This window comes from Colias croceus, chromosome 21 (genome assembly GCF_905220415.1).
Source record: "Colias croceus chromosome 21, ilColCroc2.1".
NCBI classification, from domain to species: domain Eukaryota; kingdom Metazoa; phylum Arthropoda; class Insecta; order Lepidoptera; family Pieridae; genus Colias; species Colias croceus.
This window is the reverse complement of record NC_059557.1, coordinates 9018345-9033599: the sequence shown is the minus strand read 5'-3', so window position 1 is coordinate 9033599 and position 15255 is coordinate 9018345. Positions and strand designations below refer to the sequence as shown.

The 15255-nt window shown below is 34.8% G+C and overlaps 1 protein-coding gene across 1 annotated transcript in view; it reads right to left on the bottom strand.

Annotated features, from left to right (window-relative positions):
* Nucleotides 1-222: 222 nt before the first annotated feature.
* Nucleotides 223-15255, bottom strand: part of LOC123701504 (kinesin-like protein Klp68D) — a 46581-nt gene continuing 31548 nt past the window's right edge. Inside the window, exons 6-12 of the mRNA XM_045649007.1 lie at nt 7831-7995; nt 7307-7443; nt 6459-6617; nt 5516-5837; nt 4056-4280; nt 3289-3541; nt 223-2945 (exon numbers count right to left, since the gene is read on the bottom strand). Coding sequence (XP_045504963.1) covers nt 2838-2945; nt 3289-3541; nt 4056-4280; nt 5516-5837; nt 6459-6617; nt 7307-7443; nt 7831-7995 — 1369 coding nt within the window. The 3' untranslated portion in view covers nt 223-2837. The remainder of the gene's footprint in view (nt 2946-3288; nt 3542-4055; nt 4281-5515; nt 5838-6458; nt 6618-7306; nt 7444-7830; nt 7996-15255) is intronic.

Here is a 15255-nt window from a genome sequence, read left to right as displayed (position 1 = left end):
AGGGCCTGATGATGTGTGAAGAATAATTAGGCATATTTTACTTTTCTTTCTTGCGTTGGGGGATATTTTTTATCGTTTTTAATGTTATTTAAAGATATGGAAATGATGATAACCATCCCTTGCAGAGTATGTATAGCTCAGAATAATTCAATGTTTTGTGAAACGTAAGTACCTAAGTTAGGTTAGGTAATTGAGGAAGGAGTAAAAAAAAAACAATGTGTATAGAATTAAAAATATTTTATTAGTGAGTATAAGCGTGTACGCGGCACATCTGACTAGCGGTTTCCAAATTCATATCACATGATCACTCTCAACAGATTTTATACAAACCAATATATAAATACAAATAAATAAAGACTCATTTACATTAGGCCACACATTTCCGACAAAATTCGGTCAAACTGGAGGGTAAGTGATAGGTATTCAGTAGAAAGCATGGCGTTAATACAATGTTGAATACAACAATAAACACCGCCTATTATTTTATCATTTAATTATAGGACGAAGCGTACAGTTAACATGAGAATCCAAATACTAAGAGTAGCTAACGTAAATGAGCCATGAGTTACATCGCCTACTCAATTTGAATAACATTTAAAATTATACTTCAAAATTTAAAAGTACTAAAATTACACAAAACATGAGCAGCTTTTTGGTATTCAAAAAGTATTGTGCGAACGTAAGCCACTACCTACTCTAAGTCTATACTTTTTCAATACCTATTATATTATTTACATTTACTTTGTATACAAGAATCATTGACTAGAAACCGTATGGAAACGTTAACAAAACATCGACAATAATAATTTACAGGAACATCACTGTTTATCGATACGGACATCTATCGATTGTGGAATGGACGCTTTCCATCTTTGGTAATGCATTTGAACATATCTTATCACAATTTTCAAATTTATTTTTACATTGCATTCTATCTATCTATCATTGAAAATGTTGAAAATATCGTTACACATTATTTTATTAATATAAAAATGATAAATTTATCGGTAACAACGCGCAAAAGGTCGCAACAATCTTCCAACATTTCCAATTTTCAAATTGTCATGTGACGTATAATTGCAGAGAGATTAAAAATTTCGTATTCGTTTACATTAAAATCGCGACTACAACTACAATAAACTAATATCACTCGCCTCGAACCATCCGTTCAAAGCAATAAATAAAATTTACTAAAAACAACAACGGTAAAATATCGTACAAAACAAACCTAAATAAGAATCAAAATTCGGTTAAAACATGATGAAATAAATAACACAAAAGACGATCAGGTTCAAGTCGCACATCGGGTACATAATAATATAACGAAGCGACATAATTCATAGTTTTGTTTCGCGCATCGTTTTTGAGCGTTATTTTATCAATACAATAAGCGTACTATGAAACATAATTTACACCGAATGAGAGCCAAACACCTGATTCAAAATAAAGAGAAATCTGTCTATACCATAAAATAGATATTAAATAATCAACCTTTGTAACGTAAATACTGGGAATTAGTTGGACTGAGATCGAAACCGTCACACAACGTTGCGTCGTTTTGGAATTTGTGACGATCTTACATTATTATATTATATCCTTCCTATTTGTATACGTATTTACATTAATTTCGACACAGTGCGTTCACACGTGACAAAATACAATTAATTAGATGACGTTGAGTTATTTTTGTTTATTTTTTTATTTTTAAAAAGTGTAATATGAACGATTGTCGCATGTGAACGCACGTTTAACACTTAATGTAAATGAGGCAGTATGTGAGCGAGCGTTAAGGCCCATATACACTGACGTCGCGGTGATGTCGAAGCAAGCAGTCCGTTACATCTTCGTATAAAAATATCGAGTTGCGACTGCCTTAACATAATACCGAACATTTTAATGGGCCCTCTTCACAATTGGAAGTGTTGGGCGAGTAGAGACAATTACGTGTAAATGTCTATGATCGGCCGTTATTGTAGATGTTTTTTTAATCATCGTAATGGCAGCAAGCATTGACGATCATTTGTTGGGCCAACGCTGCCCATCGTGAAGAGAGCCCTTAACATACATTCGCTTTACAACTATGGAGGCAAGACTGACGGATGACGATCACCATTCCGATATCGTAATGTCCCAATTAATTGGGGCATGGGACATTGTTTTAGCAATTTGACATTGATGACGTTTCAAAAACTGTGTTTTGAGGTTATAAGTTAAAAAATCGGAATGGTTATTTATCGATATAGTACACGATAGATGGAATCGACACACAACATTATTTTATTTGTACAGTACTGAGACCAGCTCAAATATTATTATTTCATATAGTATATGTATGTACATATTACATGTATATTAAATAATTTTGCATCATATTTAGAGATTGTATAGCTTCGTAAGAGGGGAAAAGATTATTTATAGTCGAACCATTTTGTAGTAAACTAAAATCATTGCTACTTGAACTATCTACATTCTAGATAGGAACATGTATTTTCTTACATGGGAACAAAATAGAGGCTTAATTATATGACCAAATGTGTCTTTAAACACCTCCTACTTGCCCATTACACGACAAATAAATGTTTATTACTCCCACATTTTAGTTTATCTACCTCCTAAGTTAATCTACATTTATGGAGTGAAATGGTTGCCCCCTTCCCTCCATTTCAAATAAGCTAGTTTTACAATCCTCTTATACTCTGCGAAGTTATTATTTGAACCCCCCCCCCCCCCCTATTTCACATAAGCTATCAACGTATTCCTTCTTTATTAGTGTTGTGTGTCAATCCCCCCATTTCCTACAGTAATCTCCCCCCATTTTTGTGTGTATGTGTGTATGTCTACCGCACACCGGCGGTACCGAGGCGGTGCAGGGCGGAGGGGGGGCGGGGCTTGGCGCTCACACGACGGCTTTCTGGTATATCCTTCTTCATTGGGGCTTCCACTGACTGTAAATATATGTTTGACATTAGTTTTGCGTTTTTACAAAGTCACTATGTATAAAAAAGAAGGTTTACGGTTTTAAAAAGTCACTATGTATTACGTTTACGTTTTTACAAAGTCACTGTGTATGAAAAATAAAGGATTTTAAAAATAAGTTTTTAAATTCAAATGTGTTTTTTTTCCATTTTATCCTTCAATATGTTTTTAAGGTTATATGAATATTTTTTTTTTACAATTTTGCAAAGTATGACATTCTATAAATATAAATTTCCAAAATATTTAAAAATGTTCACCGTAGATTTTTTTGTTTGAATTATGAAATGTGATAAATATAAAATGTTTCCTTACTTTAATGACCTTGGCGGCAGACAGCGACCTCGCGTGCGGGGTGTGTGCTGTGGGGGTGTGTGGTGTGTGTGCTGTGGGGGGGTGTGTGGGGTGCGAGGGCGGGGGGTAGTGCCGCACGGTGGAGGGCAGCGGCAGCGGGCGCAGCTCCAGCAGGTTGTCGGGCCGCCGCCGGGCCGCCAGCCCGCCGCACACGGGCCGCCGGCTGCCCGCCAGGGCTACGGGCCGCACTGTGAGGGGTTCGGCGCCGCTGTGGACGGATAGAGATGACATTATTGTTGTTGTTTAGATTGTTTGAATATTTGGGATATTGGGATTTGAATTACTCTGTTTGAGAGTTATTTTGGCAAATTCTTTGAAGTTATACTTCTTTGGCACGATGGAGAAAAATTATGAGAGGGAATTTTTACGATGCGCGCGCACATCGACACCAAAATTTAACAGCATGAAATTTGTTCTAGGTGGTATGAAAACTGATAACTATGTTCAAGTTGTATATTGAATATTCTAGTATTTTTTTCCATACGCCAAAGAAGTATAACTTAGTAAGTACACACACTCTTTTTTTAATTTTTATTTATTTGTTATTAAATTGATATTCAAAATGCAATGAATAAAGTTTAAAATATTTACATAATAAATACATAATAAAGTTATAATCACAATACTTCTCGATACTAGTAGATAGCTTTTGCCTCACGACATGAACATCAGGCGAAGCGCTGCGGATGACTGCTCCAGCTGTAATATACCAAGTGGCGAGTTACCCGGGCGGCAGGTCCCACGCGTCGGCGTCGTCGTCGTAGCGCAGGCGCAGCACGGCGTGGCGGCCGGCGGCGGGCACGAAGCTGTCGGCCAGCAGCAGGCGGCGGCGCAGCGCGGCCAGCAGCGCGGCCTGCAGCGCCTCGTGCTCGCGCCGCTCCGCGTCGTGCGCCTCGCGCTGCTCCACCGCCTCCTCGCGCAGCGCCGCGTACTTCTGCAGGCACCGCGCCAGCCTGCGCCGACAGAGTGCCGTTACTGACATGGCATGGCATGGCGAGATATGGCATGGCATGGCGAGATGTGGCATAGCATGGCATGGCGAGATATGGCATGGCATGGCATGGCGAGATATGGCATGGCATGGCATGGCGAGATATAGCATGGCATGGCATGACGAAATGGAAAAGCGAGACATGGTATAACAATTTTATGTCAAACCAAACGCGTCAAATTATACAGAGTGACATGGCGCAATTACTACAACACAGGGCCACGAATGTGAATATGGACATGTCAAAGAAGTGCCAATCCTTTATCGTTGAATACGAACGTGCCTGAACAACGCGAAATTCATCCACATTCACATATACATTTTACGACATGAATGTGAATACGGCATTAATAACTCAGGCCCCAGAACCACAGACACAATAAAAAATCTATTGGCTCAATGGGTTAAAACATAATCATAATACAAGTATAGTGACTGAAGCTCCCAAGGTAAAAGAAGCTATTTGTCAGAAGTCTAAAATTCAAATTGCAATTACGCCATAAAATTTCTAATAGTGCAGCCACGATATAATTTTAAACATTTTTGTGTTTGTCATACTTTTGGAGACAATAAAGATATTTTTATATGATTTTTTTTATTTTATTTCACCTAATTCCTATAGTATATAATAAATAATAACATGTTTACTATATCCCTTTCACACAATGAATAAAACAAGTCTCATTCATGAATACATACATAATATATCATATATTAATTGAGCGTGTCTCAAAGAAATTTATTTGACATAAGTCACAAAAAAATTAAAATGATAAAAAAAATTCCAACTAATATTATAAACGCCAACTGCAATTTAGTTGTTCTTTCAAACAAAAACCATTGAACAGATTATTAATACTTGTCAGTGATGTAGCCAGATGTAGTTGCTGCCTTAGAAATATAGTGATACCAGAATAACACATAAGCTTTTACGGTGCATTTACATCAAACGAGCGAATGCTCATTCTAACCACACTATGTCAAGTTCTTTTAGTGTAAACAGACGTAGAGCATTCTTTCGTTATTCTTAGTGCGTTCGAAAAGTTTGAACAACACTGAGTTTTCGTTTACACTAAAAGATCACAAAAGAATGCTCTTGCTCTAGCTCTAGCTGCATGTTCGTTTGATGTAAATGCACCGTTAGAAATACTTGTTTCTGCTGTATATCAATGATTTTAACAGAAACTACACACTCACCTCTGAGTCTTATGATCGACCTCTTGCTGTAACGTGGTAAACGTGTTCGTAACTATCGCCGTCGTCTCTTCCTCCAAGTCTATCTTCTGCTGCATCTCTATCTCTCTCTTCTTTCTCTCCGCTATTTCCATATGCCTCTGTTCTAGGATCACTTGGCTCTCATTGAGATTGTTCAGGAGATCTTTCCCACCCCCACCCTGGACTAGTCTCTCTTCTAATGACCTTATCTGATGTTCTAATTCTTCTGTCCGCGTCTTCTCTTGTTCTATTGTGGATGCCGCTAGAATGTGTTCCGTTTCGATTATCGCTGTGTCTTCTTCGGCTGGGGATTTGTAAAAAATAGGTTTGGGTTTATAATTATACTAGCTTACCTCCCGCGGCTTCGCCCGCTTTCTCTAAAACGATTTGAGATTTAAACTATCCTATCTCTCAAGTTTGATCGAACTGCACATGGTGTGCGAATTTTATTATAATCGGTTAAGTGGTTAAGGAGTCCATTGAGGACAAACATTGTGACACGAGATTTATATATATTAAGATATTTAAAAAATATATTGTTTATAGTTCATGTTACTTGAATTGATGTGGTGAATAATAAAACATAAAAACTTGAAAGAATGCCATAAAATAGGACACCACATAATAAATAGGTGTTTAAAGAAAATACCTTTGAAACATAGGCTTATCTTCATAAGCTTGTTGGTAAAATAGTTTTAATGTAAATGTTAAAAATACTTATGTAATGACGATTCGAAAGTGCTACTAAAAGTAGTCTAATTGAATAAATAAATGTTTGAGTTAAAAATGTTTGAGTTAATGCTAGTGCTTAGCGCTTGTGTTAGAGAAAACGAACATAAAAAGGGGTAAATTCTACTTGACAACGCACAATTCAACGACAATTTATATATGAATTCTACTCACTACAGTAATTCAATCTACTCACATTCGGGCATATTCTTGACGCGCGGTTTTGGCGGTTTTTTCCGTTTTTCCGCCGCTTTTCTTTGTTCAATGAGCGCTCGCAGTCGCTCGATCTCCGCTTGGTATTCCCGTAGTTTCGCATCTTTGGGGTCTTCGTTACGAACTGGCTTGTTCTTTATCGCTGGAATTTTAGGAAATACAGTAAATAAGAATGCCAAAAGTTTGGGACAGTTCATTCTTGTTTATTCCTCGCTGTGATTGTATTGTAATAAAAAATAAATCCGCCGAGCCATTTTGTGGCTGTTTGAGAGGCTTTAAACTACGAGAATAGAGGTAATATGGAATTATGAAGTATTTTTTCCGGATTATAGTAACACAATATAACATGGAACAAGTCTATGTAATGTTATCTATATGGGTTTTGTTTTGATAATTTAACTAATATTATACTACTAACTACACTAATATTATAAAGAGGAAAACTTTGTTTGTTTGTTTGTTTGATTGTAATGAATAGGCTCATAAACTACTGGACCGATTTTGATGAAATTTGGCACAGACAATCTTTAGACCCTGAGAAAGAACATAGGCTACGTTTTATTGCGAAATATGTACCACGGGCGAAGCCGGGGCGGACCGCTAGTATCTTATATACCTAAAAGTTCTTAAAAAATAACAAATCGTGTTACTAATTAGTAATAATAGATCAATATTGGGACCTGAACCTCAATCCAATGTAACAAAATCATGTATGAATTCATAAATAAATATTTATTTATTTAATATTTGAAGCGTGAAAGATCAGAAAATTAATTGTGCTGAAGATATAACTAACCATGTAAAATTGACTGCCATAAATTGTAATGATACCTTTAGCTCGATGCGCGTACCGCAGTGTAGTGACAGTCTCATCGTAATTGTAACAGGCGGGCCCGATGTTCGCTATCATTATGGTCTTGCTGTTGCCGCCCAATGAGTCTTGGAGGATACGAGTCAGCTTTGAGTCTCTGGAAAATACATTTATAAAGGGATTTAGTAATAAAATATTGTCAAAAGATTTAATAGATTTATGATGATGATCAAGATGAATAGTAACTGTTCTACGTTAAGTAGTACTTTTGCTATGTATAGCATATACCTACACAATATTACCCGGAAAATGAAATTTGCATCAGTAGGTACATTGCTTGTAACTTAATTGTTTTGTTTTTCATTTATAATATATTGCCTTTATTGTAAAAGTTAAAAGTAAGAGTTTGACACTCTTCTACACTAAAACTGTTTCTTCAAAATAGCCCTTAAAATGTAAACAAAGACGTGTCTGAAATCTCGTCACAATAATTCCCATCTATACCACTCACTAAATACACCTAGAACATAAATCAATTCCCAACCTGTAAGGCACATGAGGGCTGTTCTCAGCGAGCGCTGAGATGACATTGCCCAGCGAAGACAGCGCCTGGTTGATGCGTGCCGCCTCCCGAAGCCGATCAGCTGACGCTCCAGTTTTGCGCTGCCGTTCACTGCCTGCCAGGTCCACTAGGTTCAGCTTGCCCACTCTGGAAATTAATTAAAATAAATTATTAAGGACACGAATACTATATTTGTTTTGTGTATTAGTCGTATAATCGAGGTGTATGTATGAAATATTATTAATTTTTCGGTAATTTGAACTAAAAAGTAAAAACCTTAAAAATTACGAAATCAGTTGAGTATAGCGTATAGCGATTTATAGCTATTCAATTTAAAATATAAATTGCATATAACGAGTACAAACAGATAACATAGCATAATATACTCCTATAAAATGTGTGAGTGTAAAGTATCTAAGCCCTTCCGGAGATGGTCGTTTATAAACAATAGGTCCGAGAGCAATGCGCTTTCATTAGCACTTCCTTTGGGGGGTTAAACGAGGACATCTGATCATATGATACCAAACGGAGATACGAATCATACCATTGAAGTAACAAAGCACATTCGATATTGTTATGATATTCAACTATACTACAGGAAATTGTTTAAAAATTACAAAGACTTGCGATGTCGTAGTGCTATAAATCTTATTTTTTTTAACTGCGACATTACTATCGATCAAAAACCTAAGCCTCGCTAAGTTCTTAGCTATACACCATCATACGTCTACCTTCGATCGCATCCATCCGCACACTGAAACGAATCTGTCAATAAATTTGAAAATGGAACGTGATGGGAAAACCCCCATTCATAGTAAGCGGGAAAGCTTGCGTACACATTGATTGTAAATGACGTCACTTCTCCATTTAAAACAAAACACAGCAACAATAATAATTTAATTAGCGCGTGTCCTCGATCCTCTGTACACTGTACACAATGTAATCGGAAAACAATTATGAAGCGAAACTTAATAACGCGGTGTTAATCATGTGTTCCTATGTTTTTCTAACCTCAGACTGCATTTATTTATTTTCAATACTGAACGTCAGACGTAAGACATGCGCAAAAGGCCGAGGGTTGACTTCAGGGCGGTCACGGGATACGCGCACTTGCGGCCGATGGATTGTAAATTAAATTGTGATTGATCTTACTTCTGTAATTTGTAAATTTTCAGGTTGACAGAATTTTAATGCCGAAATTTTAATGCTTGAAAAGGGATTTACGGAAAGGAGTAAGGATTTTGACGTTTCGTCGAGAGAGGTCGAGAATGTAGGAAGATTAACACGTCAAAATCAATATCGCGTTTTGTTTAGTGTCCATCAAAAATTAGGACAATGTAAAGGGACTCTTATACGAAATAAAAATAGATACTATCCTTTGAGGTCAATTCGCTTACTTTTCCCTTATAAAGCGCTGAACATACTTCACTTATTTTACTGATTTCTTAACTATATATGAATTTGTTTTTTCTTAAATTTTCTCAAGTTACTATTATGCAAGAGATGCACAAACCGCGCGGTGTATCGACCAACTGAAGTGTATGTGTAATGTGCTGGAATGCTCTACATAATCCCATTATTGTGTTTCCATATAACATGACAGTGTAACAATATATTTGCGGTCAAAAACATGTTAGGTTAAGTTGAAAATAGCTACAAGTTAGTCGGAGTTAAAGGTTTAAATAGTTTAGATATTGATATTTGAATACACCTACTTTTAATCATTGCCAATATAAATATTTATTATTTACTGAATAAAAATTATTTCGACAGCTTTGTAAGATAAACATAGCTCCATAAGTATAGAATAACTAGCGGTCCGCCCCGGCTTCGCCCGTGGTACATGTTTACGTTTTCTCTACATAAGAACCATCCTCGTACTTCAAGGAATATAATAAAAAAAGAATTATCGAAATCGGTTCAGCCGTTCTCGAGTTATGGAATTACAACGAAAAGTGGCATTGATTTTTATATATTAGAGAAGAATATTATATGTATATAAAAACGATTTTTTTTAATTATATGAAGGTTAAAAACGCACTATTGTATTTTTTCATGGACTATAAATTAATATACCAATTTGGACACAAAAGTTCAAATTATACTTGATAAATCTTCCATGCTATTAAATTTTAATAAATTATTTCAACATGAATCGGCACATTCCTTAGTAACATGATCTGACAACAGCTGACGAAATGTCATCGGGAAGGGAGTTAAAAAGTTAACCTCCGTGGAGCAAATTTTACCTGGTAACATATTGGATTACCTTCCTTCATTCATATTTCTCAGTCGCAAATAGTCTTAACATGGTTTCTATTTTAAACCTAGAAATAAATAGTACCTACCTATCTTTTATGATATTATTTAAAAAATATGGTAAATAATTGAAATAGAATAGAAAAAACCGGCCAAGTGCGAGTCGGAGTTTTACCATTTATTGTTGTAGCGGCAACGGAAATACCTACATCATTTGTGAAAATTTCAGCTTTCTAGCTATCACGGTTTATGAGATACATCCTGGGGACAGATAGACAGAAACAAAGTAATAGGGTCCCGTTTTACCCTTTCGGTACGGAACCGTAAAAAAATCAATGTCACAGTATGTCATAGATATTTGCACAGTCAACAAAAACCGCACAAATGCAATAATACAACTGTTTGTGATTACCAAACAGAATAAAATGTAAATATTATTGTACTCAAATGACCGTAAAGTGTAAAACACCTTGAACAAGTTGTTAAAATTCACACGTTGGTGTCAATCGGCCGGTAGTTTGTATAAAAACAGGGAAATACTATATTTTTAACTGTTGCATTGACACATTGTTGTTATATATCTACCTACATACACACTTACTATGTAATTGCGAAGCCTGAAAATGTGTTGAATAAATTTTATTAAAGTAAACTTTTATTACATCGTCTCAAACTTTTTGGTCTGTGTAGCGCATGTCGCGTGACGTACGATAATTATCGTACAAATACGATAATTATCGTAAGTTTACCGTGGTTTCATAAAACCACACAACATTTTTTTTTAATAAAAAAAAAAAATAAAATTATTCCACACGGGCAAGAGGTATAAGTCTGTACGTTTATACATTTTTAGTTTTATGCAAATACATAGAGCTCATCGCTAGGCAGTAGTTTGCCACTATGATAATTAATAAATTAAAAAAAGAAAGATTAGCATTAAAGCGAACATAATTAAGTACTACATTTTCTAAACTGTATACAATATTGTACATACGTTTGTCAATGAATGCTTTATTCTACGAATATTTAAATCAGTACTATGTATGGATAACAATGACTACATGCAAGTAAACGTTTTCAATTAAGTGACATAATATTAATTAGTTTGTGTTAGCATCTCATTAATATTGAGTGATAAAACTCATTCTTATGGCTCTCGTCTAGACTGTGAATTATGTCTGAGTTCTAACAGACGAACGGCAAGTTTATCTCTCGGCTGGGATTTAGAATAAGCAAGCCTCGAATAAAATTGCCAACTGCCTGTCTTTTGTCTTTATTTATCGTATCGACTTGTATGGAATTAGATGGCGCATATGTGATATATGCAAAAATATAATATTATTGTTATTTAAATAATCACAACATTATTCTCGGGGGTAATGTCTATTCCACAATTCCAGGATAGCAAATATTTATGATATCACGAGTACGATCATAATGAATCGATTTTATTAAAACACTAGCTGCTCCGCGCGGTTTCACCCCCGTGACTCCACTCCTGTTGCTCGTAACGTGATGACATATAGCCTATAACCTTCCTCGATAAATGGGCTATCTAACACCGAAAGAATTTTTCAAATCGGACCAGTAGTTCCCGAGATTAGTGCATTCAAACAAACAAACAAACAAACAAACTCTTCAGCTTTATAATATTAGTATAGATTTATTAAAACTAGGTTAAAATTCTAGAACAATCTAGAAGGATGTTATTTAGCACAAGTTCAATGTTAAGAAATTCGCGAAATCGTTTAACAAAACTCACTGAACCGATAAGTTGGGCCAATACTGAATCATACGGACTTTCTTTATTTTTTCATGATTTTTTACGAGCGATGTTATTGTTGCTGTCGAAAATTAATACATTTTTTGTACCTCCAGAATGACATTATCTGCTCACAGATTATAAAAAAAATGCATTAAATTTCCCATATTTTTGTTATTTTCTTAGCTTATGTAGGTAATCTATAAATTTTATTCCCAGTATAACTAATTTCCAAATTTGAATTATTTTTTAGAGCTCGCTTATTGTACCCGCTAATAAATTTAGATTTATTAGATTCTAGAATCTAGATTTTGAGCTGCGCTGAGTCGAGCTGAATTTTGCCAAACGTTTGTCAATTTAGCGTTTTCAATAAGACCTAGCAAAAAAACTGCTAATCATGGATATCTATTACCTTAATTACGTAAAAAGAATATCTAAGCAATATAAAGACACAAGTAAATGACCAACATTACGTTTTTGTTGAAACAGTCGCGTAAGGTAATGTTGCGTGGTATTGGTATTTATTCCTGACGCCCTACATGGCCACTTGGTATGCGAGAACATTGGACAATGTTCGCTAATTACATTATATCAATGAGTTATACTAATAAATATAACAGCTACACTGTGGTAGAAAAATGATTATAAACTTAGAAATAGTTTGGAAAATCCAAAAGTGCACGCCTCATAATCTCATCCTTTACAATAAAATTGATTATTTATAAAGAGTACGTGACTATAAATATAAAAATGAAATAAAATAAAACATTTGGAAAAGTAAAGAAAGCGGTACCGTAATAATTGAGCTATTTTTCTTGTGGCCCCACCTAGATGTGAAACTGCGCAGGTTTAAGGGACTGACTACCAACTTATTTTTTTAAACCTTGGCTTATAGTATAAAGAATCGAGTTTATAATGGTGAATTTTGAGTACACTATAAAAAAAAAAAGTCGATATTTTTTTTGTTTATTTAATAACAATTAAACCACATCGAATCAGACCCTGAAAAATGAAAGGGTTCTATTCCTGAGCATACTCAAGCGTAAGAGAAAAAAAAAGACTCGATTAGTAAAGTATTTCGGTCGCTATCGTGTTAACAAGAAAAAGGATCCGCACATACAGACACACGGACGTCCAAGACAGAACTTTTTAAAACTGTTTTTTAACTAGTTTAAATAACAAAAATGACATCAAAAATATCATGAACGTTAAAAATAGTGTTTTTTCTTAATATGTGTGTGTATGTATTATCTTACAAGTGCAATGTATGATACATAAAGACATTTTAAGTTTGAAAAATCAGATGTTTTGCGCGAAGTGACAGTAGTACCCACCTCAACGCTTCGCTTATGAGGCGTGCAATATTTCTTTCTTCCTATAAATGCATACCAATATTATAAATGCGAAAGTAACTCTGTCTGTCTGTCTGTCTGTTACTCAATCACGCCTTAACTACTGAACCAATTTGCATGAAATTTGGTATAGAGATATTTTGATACCGGAGAAAGGACATAGGATAGGTTTTATCCCGGAAATCCCACGGGAATGGGAACTATGCGGGTTTCCTATGAAAAGTCAAAATTCGGTCAGTTAAGAATCTAATAACAATAAGTGACAATAATGAACATTTATAACATTAAAACATGAATCTGGTTTTACGTAAATGTTAAAATTAAAGTACAGTAGAACAATTTTTAAAACACGAACATAAAACCGCAAAATTTGCAAAATGGAAATTAAAGTTCTGCCTGGTGATCAAATAAAAAAAATCTCAATTAAAAAACTAATTCTTCAAATCATTAGCTGTAAAGGGAAAAATGTAAGTACTAAAGATAAATTCCAGTACAAATTCCTAGTATAGTGGAACAAGGTTATCAGTGTCCATTTCAGGTGAGACCCGATGATTCATCTTAAAGCTACGGATTGTGACGAAACCGATTCAATGCAGTTGATCACTAATACCTTTATTATATCACCCATAAGCATCATTCTTACTAATTATTATAAATTGGGAAGTAACTCTGTCTGTCTGTCTATCATCATGCCTTAACCAAAGAACCGATTTAGATGAAGTTAGGTACAAAGACAATATAAAAACTGAAAAGGACATAGGATATGTTTTATCCCCACGGGACAGGAGAGGAAGGAGAGAGGAATCCATGTTAAAGACGATATTAAATAAATAAACAGTATTTAAAATTATATTTTCAGTTTTAAAACTGAATGAAGAGATAACTCTTCATTCTTACGATAAAGATATTAAACATAGAGTATGACTCAATGATGAAATAAATAACTTGCATTTTTATTCATGCTTCTTAGTAATCATTTTGAAATTTCATCTGTATTTTACTATATTCTAGGTGACTAGACTGTCCAAAGTTCCAAGTAGGTAAGAACAAAATTTGATCTAATTTAGAACATACAAGATCAATTTTATTGCTATCAAGGCTTGAACGTGACAAAATTTAGCAATTGCCGAAATGAAATTAGCTTAATTTGCCCCTTTTTATAGAATTAGAGAAGTCGAAAGTGCTGAAATTAAGTCACACAAAGTACTAACAAAATTACATTATACCTATTATCGAAATTGGTTCAAACTTGATTCTCCTCCAGTCTTTGCTCTGCCTCCTCAAATCCTATCTAAAGTTGGTATCACATACACAATCACAATTCTTTCCCTTATGTGGAGTAAATTAATTAATTACAAACATTTGTTCTGTTACCTTCAACTGGCACTTAATGTCTAGAAATCTCTATAGACAATGTGATCGTAGCTGCAGTGGAAAAACTATTAGAACTAATTGCTTCCCCAAGGTTAAACATGAAAAACTGCAGCCTTCATTATCGAAATCGAACACCGTACCTACATAAAACAGTAAATTGTACACATAATATTTTCTATATAACAAATTAGTTCGTAAATATATTATGAGCATGTTTGTCACTCAATCATGCAAGACTACCGCCTACCATTAAGTATTCTGTGCTACCGCATTAATATAAATGAAGAAGTATACCAGTTTAATTTTCTGTGGGGCTATCTTTAAAACTTTAGTTAAGACATTGCTAGAAAGCCAGCTTTGTTTGCTTTATCTAAAAATATGTAACAGGTTTTGAGTGGTTAGAATAATTATGCACGCGTGCGAAGCAAGTCTTCATCTTCTTCGTGTTTTTTTATGCAGGAGATTTATTTGTTTAAGGAAATTGCGGTAAAACTAGAAAATGAGCCTCTATAATTTAACCCTTTCTATTTCATTTGCTAATAACTAGTGATTTCGCACCTTCTGCTAAAAATACATCAAACAAATCTATCGACTATTTGTAGACATTGCTGTACAGAAATAATAACTGACGTATTCATAAATCATATGAGCACACTATCA